General features: G+C 43.2%; 1 protein-coding gene across 2 annotated transcripts in view; it reads left to right on the forward strand.

The window, feature by feature from the left end:
* Nucleotides 1–14,956, forward strand: part of KLHL2 (kelch like family member 2) — a 141,378-nt gene that overhangs the window by 104,857 nt on the left and 21,565 nt on the right. For both annotated transcript variants that reach the window (XM_037830960.1, XM_037830961.1), the window contains one exon: nt 11,724–11,833. In XM_037830960.1, coding sequence (XP_037686888.1) covers nt 11,724–11,833 — 110 coding nt within the window. The remainder of the gene's footprint in view (nt 1–11,723; nt 11,834–14,956) is intronic.

Here is a 14,956-nt window from a genome sequence, read left to right on the forward strand (position 1 = left end):
TCTCAGCTTTGTGCTGACCATGTTCCTCTCTTCTCATTCTCTTGTGTTTCTTTATGTATTTTCTGTGCTCAGTGGTTCCAGTTTTCCCAGTCATCTCTTGGCTGTTCACGTTAGGCCCAGTGGTCAGTCGTTTCAGAGCTACCCACTTTATGTGCTTGGCATTTCCCTATTCTGCTACAGGTGATAAGCGTGTCATCCTACGGGCTCTATAAGATTTAGGTGCTTCTTACAAGGAAAATTAAGTGTAACCAATTTGTAGCTTATTCTGTGTAAAAGTAGTTCCCTTAACCTTTTCTTCTATAATCAGTTTATTTCAATCAGTTACCTGCCCTTGTATAATTTATGCCAGGAATCACTACCTGGGGTAAACATCTGTGAAAATAAGCCCATGATTTTGAAAGCTGCCCTCTTGAAAGAAACCTGTGTCGAGAGAGTAGTTATTAATAGCGGTATTACTGGTCTCAATTTTGTGATACACATAGTAGAGAATAGATGTTGATTATTTGAGAGTCTGTTGTAATATGAATTTACTAATACAGAAGATTCTTCCTCTGGAGAACTGTGAAAGCATTTGATGTATAGCACTTCATGCTGACTCAAAGGAACTAATTTTTATATTCTTGTATTCATTTTCATCTTCATTTATATCTTGGGAAACTACGTGTAGTTTCTCTGCCCTGTTTTGTTGAAAGTTTTTCTAGCTGAGTTAACTGTTTTCAGGTTTCTCCAAACTGTTAATGGAATTGCTGGATTTTTTTTTTCCTGGAAACTAACAGTATTCAAAATCAGAGGAGCACAATGTTAGTACTTGTAAAAAACATGAGCAGCTATTTAGTCCAGTATTCTCATTTAATAAGTTAGGAGATGCAGACCAGATATATTTTGATTTTTACCAGCAGTCTCTCAGAAGTCAGCTGTTGTGGGTGTGAGATGCTGTTGTTATCCATGCACTTACCCTCACTTTCCAAATGAAATTCTGCACTAGACAGAATGTAGAGAAATTATAGGAACCTCTCATGGCATTTAATTTTGGTTTTAAAATAAAAGTGCTTGGTGTTTAGAAATCAAGTGTAATTTGTAGCTCATCACAGGGCATAAAACAGAATGAGTAAAATTTTGTTGAATTCATTGGACTTAATTTGGAATGAGGGACCTGACCTAATATACCGTATAGATCTGCTGTGATACATCCTAGGGACTTGTCTTTCATTTCCTGATAAACTTGTTTTATTTGCTGGAGGGAAGCAACCAGAAAAGCTCAGTTGTTCTAAAGAGTGGGGAGAATCCTTACTTAATATATATGGAAGAATATATATTGCAAATTATACATGCACAATGTGTGTGTTTAATGTGTATTCCATCTTTATGGCATATTCTGTATAACTAGGAATTTTGCCCAATTGCAGTTATGGTATGTTCTAGTTTGCTAATGCTGCGGAATGCGAAACACCAGAGATGGATTGGCTTTTATAAAAAGGGGGTTTATTTGGCTACACAGTTACAGTCTTAAGGCCATAAAGTGTCCAAGGTAACACATCAGTAATCAGGTACCTTCACTGGAGGATGGCCAATGGCGTCTGGAAAACCTCTGTTAGCTCGGAAGGCATGTGGCTGGCGTCTGCTCCAAAGTTCTGGTTTCAAAATGGCTCTCTCCCAGAACATTCCTCTCTAGCAAGCTTGCTCCTCTTCAAAACGTCACTCACAGCTGCACTGAGTTCATTCTGTTATGTCAGCTAATTTATATGGCTCCACTGATCAACTTAGACCCACCCTGAATGGGTGGAGCAACACCTCCATGAAAATTATCCAATCAGAGTCCTCACCCACAGCTGGGTGGGGCACATTCCAAAGAAACACTCAAAGAATTACAATCTAATCAACACTGATAACATCTTCCCACACAAGATTACATCAAAGACAGTGGCTTTTGGGGGACACAATATATTCAAACTGGCACATGATATTTGTTCAGACAAAAGGAACTAAATGTTGAATGCCAGTATGAATAGATTGGGCTTTATTTAGTGGCCAGCTACAAACTACTAGTATCACAATGAAGGTTGTGCTCTATAAGCAAATTAATTTGTCAACACATGATTCAAAGGATTGGAAACAATAGTTGAGTTTCATAACAGGGTGAGAACTAGAGTAGCAGTGATGAGGACAGAAAGAAGAGGACTGAAACAAAATTACAAATATGGGAATCATGTATGAGAAATAGAGAAAACAGATTAAATTCTGAGCTGCCCTGCCCTTTACCAATACATTTTAGGTAAATGCTTTGTAGGCACGTTTTAGTGTGTGCGTATTTATTGCCAGTTTGCAGTAGCTGCTGATTTTTGCTATACTTTACTGAGGCACCATGAGTAGAATAAATATTCGTTCAGTGAAAATGAATTTCTTGCTCCAGCATTATGACAATGATTAGACCTGTATTGGCCAAATTAATCCAAAGATGTTAGGGTTTTAGTTGATAGTGTATTCAGTATGAATCAATAGTATAATTGTATCAAGAAGATTCTGTTCTGTTCTACCCAGGTCAGACTGTATCTGTGAAATTGAGTTCATTTGTAGGTGTTGCATTTTGACAGAAGCCCCGAATTCAGAGCCAGGATGATGGTGAGGACCCCAAACCATGTCACACATGGTTGAAGGATCTAGAAGTATGGACAAGGAAGGCGAATTTGGAAGAATTAATGCTCTCTACAAAATTTTGAAGGAATTGCATAATCTTGTTCTTTTGACTAGAACAGAAACCATTGTTATAGAATGAGAAGGAGAGTTTATTGCAGTGTAAGGAATATCTTTCCACCAATTACAAGTGCTCAGGAATGATGTTGCTGTGTGCAAACTGTGGCTAGTTAACCATTTATTATGGCTGTTTTGGAGGTTACTCATACATATGATAAAGGCTGTATCAGGTAACCTTTCAGATCCCTTATACTACTCAGTCTTACGATTTCTATGGTGTTAGGAATAATCAACAGGATTTGGGAAATGATTTATTTTAGGGTTTAGGGAGACAGAGGAATCAATTATGACTAAAGCTCCATTCAGCCTTAGAAACAGATTGGTTAGTGGGAGCCATTAAGAGACAGAAGGAGCACAAGAGGTTGAGCAGGTGTGGGGAGGAAGCTGTGAAGCTGTTTGAGGAGCATGTGGGGTCATAGTCCTGATCGCTTGAGGGAGAACCAGCAGTGAAGGGCAGTATCAATTTGGAGGTTCCCAGACTGGGCAGGGCGTTCAGCCCACATAGCCAAATACAGTGTGGCCAGTGTGGAGTGAGTTGCTATATGGTGTGTCATAGGAAAACAGGCTCAGGCACAACAGAAACTTTCAGCAAATGACCACTTTATTACTTACACTGCACAAAGAGTCCAAAAGACCAGGGGAAGAGATCCCCTAGTGGACAGTCACCTGGGGAGACCAACTGTTCGGTCAGGGATTGGCTGCTCTACATGCCCCACTTCACTTTGGAGAGGAGAGACAGGTCTGTGCTGCTCAAGGATAGGGTATTTATACAACCCAGGAGTAAGAGGCCCTGCCACTGAGAATTCCCTGAAAAGCAGCTGGGGTAGTGCTGCTTTTCAGGGATGGTTAGGGTACTCTGTTAGACCTAATATCTCCCCAAGGCTGCAGAAAGAAAGCATCGGAACATCTGCACACAAAGGAAGGAAGGGAGGGATAGTGAAGGCTGGGAATTGGCCTCCAGGTGTGTTTGTGACTTCCCCAGCTGCCCACCCCTCACCCTCTCTACCAGGCCTAGCCTATTCGTCCAGGTTAGCTTCCACTACATAAGCCCACCTTCCACCTCAGATACCAAGGTGGAGATCGGTACTGGCTCATGGCACTCACAATTTTGACAGTAAAGATTTGGGAAAACTAGCGGCTGTAGCACATTAGGAGGGCTTCACCTGTGCATACCATTACTCCAAATGGCATGATCAGGCCTGTCTGGAATAATGGTGGCATCCATGCCTCCCTTCCTGCTGAAAGACAGCTGAAGAGGTCCCACATGGAATCAGTTTGTACACTTTGCAGCCAGTGGGCTTGCCGTTGGGTTTTAGTTTCCTCCTGTTCCACCTCCCCTGAGGTATTAACCCACATATAGCAGGAGGTGTTAGCAGTAACATGTCTGTCCCCTTGTTGGTCTAGGAGAAAGTCTAAGGCAATGTGATTATCAGGCACTACTTTGACTTGAGTATCAAATGATTTTATTTTATTTTTTTAAATTTTTTTCTATTTATTTATTTTTCGTTTTTGAGTCTAATGATGTTTGCTGAACCTGAAGGACTTCTGCTGTGACCTCAGCAATGTCAGCCAAGGTGGATGATAGATTGTCACATGTTCACTGGTGAACCAGCTTTAAAGATGACTGAGCCATTCACCTGTTTCATTACATCGGGAGTTGTTGCATCCTGACAGGTTGTCCAGAGATGTTGACAATAAGAGTCCTTAGCCAATAAGAGTCCTTAGCCAAAGGCAGTGTCATTATCTTTGTCACACTGCATAAATTAAGGTCTTCCAGATGTTAGTTCGAGCATGAGTCAGGGCAAAGCAGTTCTTGAGTGTCAGTCCGACTCAGCAAAGAGTAGAGGGAGCGAGGGGTCAGATGGCAGATCCGGCAGTTGGTCACATTTCCTGCTGCTGCAGTGGCCCAGGACAGCTGGACAAAACTGTTTTCCTTCCAGGTTGCCACCAGGCCAAATCTATAGGAAGCAGAAGGGGGAATTAATAACTAGTCCTACAGGGTGGTCATGCAACCACTTCCCATGGAAGACTTTGCTCAGCCTATTTACAGTAACTTATCTTTTCTCTCTGAGGCCACCCAGTCTCTCTGCCCCTTGCTCTAAGCTATAATCTCACCTCCTTCCCATTGATTTGAGTGCCTTACTCATATTTTCCAGCCTACTTCCACCCCTTCCTGATAGATGGGAGGTGTCAGGACTCCATGAAGGTGTCCCATGACTGTTCCTAGGAGGGCTAGTGGCCCAATCAGGTAGGTGTGTGGATGTTGCCCACCAACCTCCAGTATGTGTGCCAGGCTGCATAGGTCCAACCTACTGGATTGTCACCCCATGTGTACTAAGCACTTCTAGGTCCACTTCTGTCACTCCACCCCTCTGCCTGCTGCCCTAACCTCCCACTGTCCTGGAAATCACATGAGGGTGTATGGAGGAAAAAGCGGTATGATTCCCTGACAGTGGCTGAAAAGTAGAGTCCGAATTTGTGTGTCCTTGGTTCCCCTTTATGGGCCAATCCTCATCTTGATGGGTGTAAGACACATGTGTGGCATAGCCTGAGTTCCGCCCCCACGCTTGTCTCCTCCCTATGCTTGGAGGTGGGATAAGGTCATGTTTCCCTTCCAGAGAACTGCCAAGTTCAGCTTACAGAGGTCCCAAATAAGGCGACAGTAAGAGAGCTGTTAAGGTGTAGGTGCCAAAGCTCCCTTTTCAATGTTCTCCACAATGCTGGCTGCCTGGGGGTGGTGGGTAACATGGAAGGTCCATCTAATTCTGTGAGTCTGGAGCCATGGGATCCTTGGTCAGAGGAGATGTCATCTTGGTACCCAAACGAGTGGCAAGGATGCTCTCCCAAGGTATCCCATGTATGTACTGCATGTGTGTGATGAACTGAAAAGGCAAGGCCAGAGCCTGAATAGGTGTCTTCTGTGACCAGGGCATAGGACATACCTTGGGATGGTGGAAGAAGGCTGATGTGGTCTACTTGTCATGAGCAGCCCACAGCAGTCCCATTGGAAGTAGCATTTAAATGCTCTTTTCGGGTTATGGCTGGCAGTTGGCATCTCTCACATTTTTAAATGGCAAATTTGGCCTCTTTTAATGAAGGAATTACTTTTTTTTTCCTAGACCCATAATTTCATGGTGTTAGAATTTCCATATCCATTTTGGTAGTGGATCTACCCCATGGTGGAAGCAAAGAAGTTCAGCTATTTCGTGAGTCAACAAGGATAAGTTCATTGTCCTCATCTCCTGGTTGGGGCTTATGCTTTGCCTCTCTCCCAGGAAGATCTCCAGCCTCCTTGGGTGCAACACACATATTGCATCCCTTAGGGACTTGGTCATTCCAATAATGTTCATCATGATATGGCCCTTTGCCATGTGCATCAACTTGGGTAACATAAACGCTGCCACTTGTTTCCAAAGGTTGCTTTCCTACACTGGGGAACCCTTGATTCTCCAATTGTGTTCCCTTCGTGAACCTGACCAGACTGCTAAGCTATTGGCAATGGCCCATGAATCAGTAAATAGATACATGGAGGTGCTTGAGTCCGAGTGTTCCAGGGCTAAGAGGACTACTTGCATTTCAGCCCTTTGGGTATTTTTTCTAATGCCAGAGGTGGTATATAGTCTGCCTGAGGCAAGGGAAATCGCAGCTGCTGCCCAATGAACTCCAGATGGCTTCAACTTGGCTGAACCATCATTGAACCAGTGCTGAGCATCGGGTGGAGCATCTTTGAGTTGGGGTCCTTAAGATACCAATGCAGGGAGGGAAGGGCCCTCATCTGGTGTTGGAACCAGATCCTTGTTGAGGGGAGCCTCTGTCGCATGGTCATGAAAGCACGTCACTTCCTGGGGTGAGTGTAATCCTGAATATAGCCCTTCCATTTGATGGTGCTCTGCTGTTAAGCACTGCCTGGGTTAGTGTTTTGATTACCCAGGACTCAGGACATGAAGGGGGTTTCTGGCCTTAGGAAGACCTGAGAGCTCTCAGTAATCCCTTCTGTTTCCACCAAGACCCTGTAGCACACAGAAGTTGCCTCTCTAAGGGTAAGTAGCACTAGGCTGCATCTGGGAACTTCTTGATCCTAAAAATTCAGGGTTCTGCAAATTCCTTTTGCTCCTTCCTTCAGCCAAAAGGACCAGTTGACATAGGTCTGGCTGGCAGAACCCTGTAGCTCGAATGGAGATCCAGGGTCTAAAGGTCCTAGAGGCAGGGCAGCTGAAATGGCCACCTTTATGTCTTACAGGGCTTGTTCCTCTTCGTTTCCCAGTGGAAAGCACCTGCTTTCCATATGACCCAATATAGGAGTGCCAAGAGGATACTGAGATGGGGAATATGCTGGTACCAATATGCAAATAGCCCAATGTCTAGGACCGCAGGCGCCAAAGGGGACACTTCTGTATTCACACACCCATAGTCCATTGTCAGCTGCCAAGCTCCACTTGCCTTTATTATTGGCCGCGCCAAGCTATGATAGGCAGAGATTGTGGAAGCAGAGGACACCCGCAGATTAAAGGCCCTTTATGAGTTAAGTGTGTCCTTTTTCCCACCAGGGAGGGGGTATTGCCACTGTTGGACAATTCAGTGAGGAGATGGGAACATTGGGAGTGTGTGGTTCGTCACTCATCTAACAGTGATGGTCAGAATTTGTTGGGATAGGGGAGTGTATCCCTGCAACTGTCGCTGGAATGTGCTGCAGGGCAGGATGTAAGTCCCTATTATGCATTCCCTGGAGGGAAACAGAACCACAGGGGCAAAGGAACCAACTCACTGGGTGACAGTAACTTCCCTCCCCAAAGTCATGTGGTAGAATGCCCGTAACTCCAAAGCTATTTGTCACCCCCTCCACTGGGCTTCTCCGAGAATGATAGTGACCTGGGCTCCTGTATCCAAAAGCACTATAAAGCTTTGTTTACTATGCCCAAATTCTGCACACAGTGGGATATATTGCCTTCTGCCCCTGCGGGGTGGTCAGGGCCCTTGGCCCCACCCCTAGGGTATTTTCAATTTAGTCAAGTCTGGGTACAGATGTCCTTCCTGGGGCCAGACTTCTCAGTTGGGGCTGAAGGGAGGAGTGGGAGACCTATAGGATCCTCCTCCTTTACCATCCATGTCTTGGGATTATGGGGAGGGGGTTATGCAGGGGCAGATTGTCCCTGTTGAGCCCATGGTCCTCCTTCTAGATTGTATCTTCCCCAAAGTTCTCCATCAGAGAGACTGTCTGTGGTGTCCTTTGGGACCCCTTGCTCTGGAAGCCACAAGAACATAGCTTAGTGAATGGGGGCCCTGAGAGGAAGGAGTGGTCACCAACCCATACCAGGTACCAGGGGATGTGTTGATTTGCTCAAGCAATGATACCATCTGGAACAGCAGCTGCAATTGGAGTCACCACCTGATTAAGTTTATAATAATCCACTATTATCATCCAAGATTCATCTTTTTTCTGCACAGCCAAATAGGAGAGTTAAATGAGAATGTGGGAATCACCACTCCTGCAAGTCCTTAAGAGAGGCGTTAATCTCTGCGGTCCCTCCAGGAATCTGGTATTGCTTCTGATTTACTATTTTGCTAGGCAGAGGCAGTTCTAGTGGCTTCCACTTGGCCTTTCCTACCATAATAACCCTAACTCCACAAGTCAGGGAACCAATGTGGGGATTCTGCTAGTTGCTGAGTATGTCTGTTCCAATTATGCATTCTGGAATTGGGGAAATAACCATAGAATAGGTCCAGGGATTCACTGGCTCCACTGTGAGATGGATCTGAGCTAAAACTCCATCCATCACCTGACCTCCATAAGCCCCTACTCTGACTGGTGGACCAGAGTGATGTTTTGGGTCTCCTGGAATTAATGTCGCTTCTGAGCCAGTGTCACCAAGTTACCATGAGACTCGAGTTGCCGAGAAAATTTGGGTCTGGTTTACAGATGGTTCTGCATGATATGTAGGTACCACCTGAAAGTGGACACCTGCAGCATTGCATCCTCTTTCTGGGATGTTCCTGAAGTACAGTAGTCAGTGGAAATCCTCCCAGTGGGTGGAACTCTGAGCAGTGCACCTGGTTGTTCATTTTGCTTGGAAGATAAACTGGCCAGAGGTGTGTTTGTGTACTGATTCATGGGCTGTTGCTCATAGTTTGACTGGATGGTCAGGGATTTGGAAGGAGTATGATTGGAAAATTGGTGACAAAGAGGTATGTGGATAGACTTTTCTGAGTGGGCAAAAAAACATGAAGATATTTGTGTTCCATGTGAGTGCTCACCGGAGGGTGACTTCAGCTTAGGATGGTCTTAATAATTAATTGGATAAGATGACCTGTTCTGTGGATACCAGTCAGCCTCTTCCCCAGCTACTCCTGTCATTGCTTGATGAGCTTATGAACAAAGTGGTCATGGTGGTGGGGATGGAGGTTATACATGTGCTCAGCAACATGGACTTCCAGTCACCAAGGCCAATCTGGCCAGAGCCACTGCTGAGTGCCCAGTCTGCCAGCAGCAGAGACCCACACTTAGTCCCCAATATGGCAGCATTCCCTGAGGTGATCAGCCTGCTACCTCATGGCAAGTTAATTACACTGGACTACTTCCATCACGGAAGGGGCAGCAATTTGTTCTAACTGGAACAGACACATACTCTAGATATGGGTTTGCCTTCTCTACAAGCAATGCCAAAGGCCAAAACTACCATTCATGGACTTACGGAATGCCTTATCCACCATCATGGTATTTCACACAGCATTGCTTCTGACCAGGAAACCCACTTCACAGCAAATGAAATGGGAATGGGCATATGCTCATGGAATCCTCTGGTCTTACCATGTTCCCCATCATCCAGAGGCAGCTGGGTTGATAGAACGATGGAATAGCCTTTTGACGACTCAATTATGGCACCAACTAGGTGGCAATACCTTGCATGGCTGGGGCAGTGTTCTCCAGGAGGCTGTGTATGCTCTGAATCAGCATCCACTCTATGGGGCTGTTTCTTCAATAGCCAGGATTCATGGGTCCAGGAATCAAGGGGTGAAAATGGGAGTGACACCATTCACTATCACCTCTATTGATGCACTAGGAAAATTTTTGCTTCCTGTCCCTGCAGCCTTAAGCTCTGCTGGTCTACAAGTCTTAGTTCCAAAAGGAGGAGTGCTCCCACCAGAAGACACAATAAATCCACTGAACTGAAAGTTAAGACTGCTTCCTGGGTCACTTTGGGTTTCTCATGCCTCTGAATCAACAGGCAAGGAAGTGGATTACTGTACTGGCTGGGGTGATTGATCCTGACTATCCAGGGGAAATAGGACTGCAGCTACACAATGGAGGAAAAGAAGAGTTTTCCTGGAATATAGGAGATTCCCTAGGGCATCTCTTAGTACTACCATGCACTGTAATTAAAGTCAATGGAAAACTGCAAGAAAAACAATCCGAGCAGGACTACTAATGGTTCAGAAACTTCAGGAATGAAAGTTTGGGTCACCCCACCAGACAAAGTGCTGAAGTGCTTGCTGAGAGTAAAGGGAACATGGAATGGGTAGTGGAAGAAGGTAGTGATAAATACAAACTATGACCACATGACCAGTTACAGAAATAAGGACTGTGATTGCATGAATATTTCCTCCTTGTTTCGTTATGAGTATGTTTGTATTTGTACATAAAGCAAATATCTTTGCTTTCTTTCTATCTTATACCCTTATCTTATGACATAAGTTGTATTGTTCATGTTACAGTATTTAAGTTCTAGGGTTTCAAGTTTAAGAGTGAATACTACCCAAGGATTTGCACCCTATTCTGGAGAGAATTAGTGCATTTCTGATAGTATGCAGGTCAGCTGAGTATTGTTAGGCGAAACATATGTCTGTTATTGTGTTCTATTTAGAGAATAAGTATGTTTAAAGTGATGTGTATAGCTGCCAAGCTGACAAGGGATGGACTGTGATGATTAGGTTCATGTGTCAACTTGGCCAGGTGATGGTGCCCAGATGTCTGGTCAAGCAAGCACTGACCTAACCATTATTGCAAGGACATTTGTGGCTGGTTAATAAGCCAGAAGGCTGGTTTATTAAATCATCAGTTGATTGCATCCATGGCTGATTACATCTACAGTTAGCTAAGGTAGTGTCTTCTGCAATGAGAGAATACAATCAGGTGGATTTAATCCAATCAGTTGAAGACTTTTAAGGGAGAAGAGAGAATTTTCACTTCTTCAGCCAGCCAGCCTCTCCTGAGAAGTTCATCAAAGACCTTCATCAGAGACTTCACCAGCTTGAGACCTGCACTACAGAATTTGGAATTGTGCATCTCTACAGTTGCATGAGACACTTTCATAAATCTCATATTTACAGATATCACTTTTTGGTTCTGTTTCCCTGGAGAACCCTGACTAATAACAGTTCCTTTAAGAGGTGTCTTGTTTTAGAAATGTAGGTCTTACTGTATTCAGATAGATTTGACAAACAGATTTTTTAAAAATATGGTTCCTGTGATTAGTGTTGGTTATTATTGCACATCTTTTTCTTCTCATCAGATAAAGCAGGGTTTTCTTCCTTACTCCATTAATTTTCTAGAGTTCCTTAATATCTTACATAATACATTCAAATGTTTGAATATATAACGTAATATACACTTATTGGTGAAAGCAAAAGGTTTTACAAATGTAAACTCTTATGGTCTTATCAGCATATAAGGAATGGATGTTTAAAATACCACCATGTAAAACAGAGAGGATTTCACTAAACCAGTGTATATATATTAAGGCAACCTTCATACCTGTGCTTCTGCTTTGCTATGCCATAAACAAATCACTCAAGTACAAACCATTTCCTCAGGTGTCTCTGAGTTTCTTTAGGTTTGTCTTTTTAGGTCTTATGTATAGGAAGTGCAGTTGGTTTTCTCATTCTCAGACTAAGTGTGACCTCTTGTTTTTTAAGCGTTTTGAAACTATGATAATGGAATGTTGGTGTTAATGGATTTTCTTTTAACCCCCAAACAGAACAACATTTTGCAGATGTTGTACTCAGTGAGGAATTTCTCAATCTTGGCATAGAACAAGTGTGCAGCTTAATCTCAAGTGATAAACTTACCATTTCCTCAGAAGAGAAGGTACGTGTATTTTTCTTGTCCCATGTACTATAATGCAATATAATATGGTATTTTCCCTTTCTTTATTTCAAGTGGTTTCATAACTTTGGAATCCTTTATATGTGGTGAAAGCCAGTAGTAATCTTTAATCTGGAAGTTAAGAAATTCAGCTACTTGATATATTGATTGTGAAAATTTGTTTCTCCACTTCTTAGGAGGTTGGTTTCCCTAAATTGTCAGACATTAGAGCTTTATACTTGACCCCCTCAGCAAGAGCTTACACACATTAAAATATCTGAAACAGTTGCCTTTTGGGAAGCAGGTTTCTCTCCACATTTCTATGCCTATCAGAATTGTGATCCAAAAGCTGCATTTCTCAAACCAAAGTAACTTTCACCATCCTATGAGCAGGGAGAAGTTCTCGAGGCTGGCAAAGTTTAGCTTATTCCGGAATGAACATCCTCCATAATCCGCTTCCTTTAGGTGGTTCCCTGCCCCTTACGTCTCTACCCCTGCCCCTGCCTCCTTCCTTCCAGAGCACTGTGCAGTTAGTTGCTTTGTCTGGTCGTAGCCTTCTGTCTCCCCACATTTGGGGTTGCCTCTGTCAGCCACCTGCATCTTTTGTACAGTTGGAGAGAGGCTTCGCTTATGAACTTTGCTTTAGGTGGGTTTTCTAGCACATTGAAATTAGAGCTCAAAAGCTTGTGAAAACATTATTCTTGCTGGAAATGAAACTTGAGTTTCTCTTTTGTGTATTTTGCATTTAAAGTTACATAAACTCTGATATTCCTCAAGGATATTCTTTCCCCCTGGGGGTAAAAAACAAAACAAAACACATTTACTCCAATATCTAGAGTATGAGAAAAATTGTAAAAACTGGTTGTGAGATGTATAAGCTTAGCATTCTAGAAATATAAAAGAGGAAGACATTACTTTTAACATTTAATAAACATACATTGAGTGCCAAGCATGTACCAGACACTGTCATGATCCCTAAATATGAAAAGAAGAACAAAATAAAATTCTTTACTCATAGACTAGAAAGATAACTAATAGCATGATAAATGATTAGAGGGTACTATAAGAGCACAGTTGAGAGAACATTTAATTATTCTTGGGATGGGGGTAGGAGTTTAGTTTGGGTGAGATTTATGATGTAAGTTTCTAAAAATGAGTATGAGTTTGCTAGGGAAATGAGGGGTGGGAATGAAAAGGGCATTCCATATAGAGGGAACAGAATCAAAATATGCAAATATGAAGAGGTGTGAAAAATAATTTTATTTGATTGGTTCATTATGACTGGATTTCAGAAGATGTTGGGGAGACTGGTGGGAGATAAGATGGAAAGATGACATAATGACATAATGAAGACATAATAATCTTCTCAGGCAAATTAAAAAACATTGACTTTATCATAGTGATGGTGAGTCACTAAAGTTTTTTAAACAATAGGCGAATGCCATGATAAGACCTGCATAATAGAAATGTCATGAGAGCTGTTCTGGTTATCTACTGCTGGGTAATAAATTACCCCAAAATGTAGTGGCATGAAACATTAGCTATTTTATTATGCTCACAATTTTGTAGGTCAGGATTCAGGTAAGGCAGAATAGGGACAGCTTGTCTTTGCTTCACGATTTCTGGGGCCTCAGCAGGGGTGGCTTGAATAGCTGGAGGTACCTGGGATGGTTCTATTAGAGCCATATACCTAGCACTTCAGTTCTTCTCTGTATGGCATCTTCTGGTTCTGGTATCCCTAAGATGGTTCCTTCACCCATTTGTCTGTCTTCTTGGCTAGGGGTTGTTTGGCATCGTTCTATCTCTTTACCTCTTTCTCTTTCTCTCCTTCTTTCTTTCTTCTCCCTTCCTCCTGTCGCTAGCCTGGTGTGCCAGTTTGAATGTATTATGTCCCCCCAAATGCCATTATCTTTGATGTAATCTTGTGTGGGCAGACCTATCAGTGTTAATTAGATTGTAATTCCCTGAGTGTTTCCATGGAGATGTGCCCCACCCAACTGTGGATGATGACTCTGATTGGATAATTTCCATGGAATCGAGGCTCTGCCTATTCAGCATGGACCTTGATTAGCTTATGAGAGGCCTGTAAGTGCTCAAGACAGAGGGAGCTCAGAGCTTCAGCCAAGAGAGTGCAACTAAGAGTGACATTTTGAAGAGGAGCTGCAGCAAAGAGAGGACAAAATGCCCCAAGGGCAACATTTTGAAGAATGCATAGGAGCCAAGAGAAGAGCTGGAACACAACTCAGGGTCAGCAAACGTCAGGTACGTGCCTTCTGAGCTAACAGATGCTTTCTGCATGCCGATGGCCTTTCTCCAGTGAAGGTACCATGTTGTTGTTGCCTTACCTTGGACACTTTATGGCCTTAAGACTGTAACTGTGTAACCAAATAAACCCCCTTTTATAAAAGCCAGTCCGTTTCTGGTGTTTCGCATTCTGGCAGCATTAGCAAACTAGAACGGATTTTGGTACCAGAAGTGGGGTGCTTTTGCTGCTGAGTTTGCAAATACCAAACATGTTGCAATGGCTTTTTAAATGGATAAGGGGTAGATTCTGGAAGAATTGTGAGGAGCTTGATAGAAAAGGCCTAAACTGCTTTGAAGAGACTGTTTGTGGAAATATGGACTCTAAAGATACTTCTGACGAGGCCTTGAATAGAAATGATGAATGTATTGTTGCAAATTGGAAGGAAGGTGATCCTTGTTTTAAAGTGGCAGAGAATTTGGCAAAATGAGTCCTGTTGTTGGATGGAAGGCAAAATTTGAAAGCAATGACCTGGAATATTTAGCTGAGGAGATCTCCAGACTACATGTGGAGGATGTACCCTGGCTTCTCCTTGCAGCTTATAGTACAATGCAAGCGGAGAGAGAGAGACTTAGAACTGAACTCTTGGGTTCAAAGAAACCAGAAGCTGATGGCTTGGAAAATTACGGGCTTCCAGGGAGTGGAATCCCAGAAGCTACAGCCCAACATGAGGATGTAACCAAACATGGAACCCAGTCGCCATTTCAGTACAAGCCAAGATTGGAAAAGGAGTTAAGCAGAAAGAATTTGTGGAAAGTCCTATTGTCTGACAGCTTTGACCCCTGTGCTTCGTGCGAAGCCAACAGAATTTTTACGAAATCTTT

The sequence above is a fragment of the Choloepus didactylus genome, chromosome 3 (assembly GCF_015220235.1).
Source record: "Choloepus didactylus isolate mChoDid1 chromosome 3, mChoDid1.pri, whole genome shotgun sequence".
NCBI classification, from domain to species: domain Eukaryota; kingdom Metazoa; phylum Chordata; class Mammalia; order Pilosa; family Megalonychidae; genus Choloepus; species Choloepus didactylus.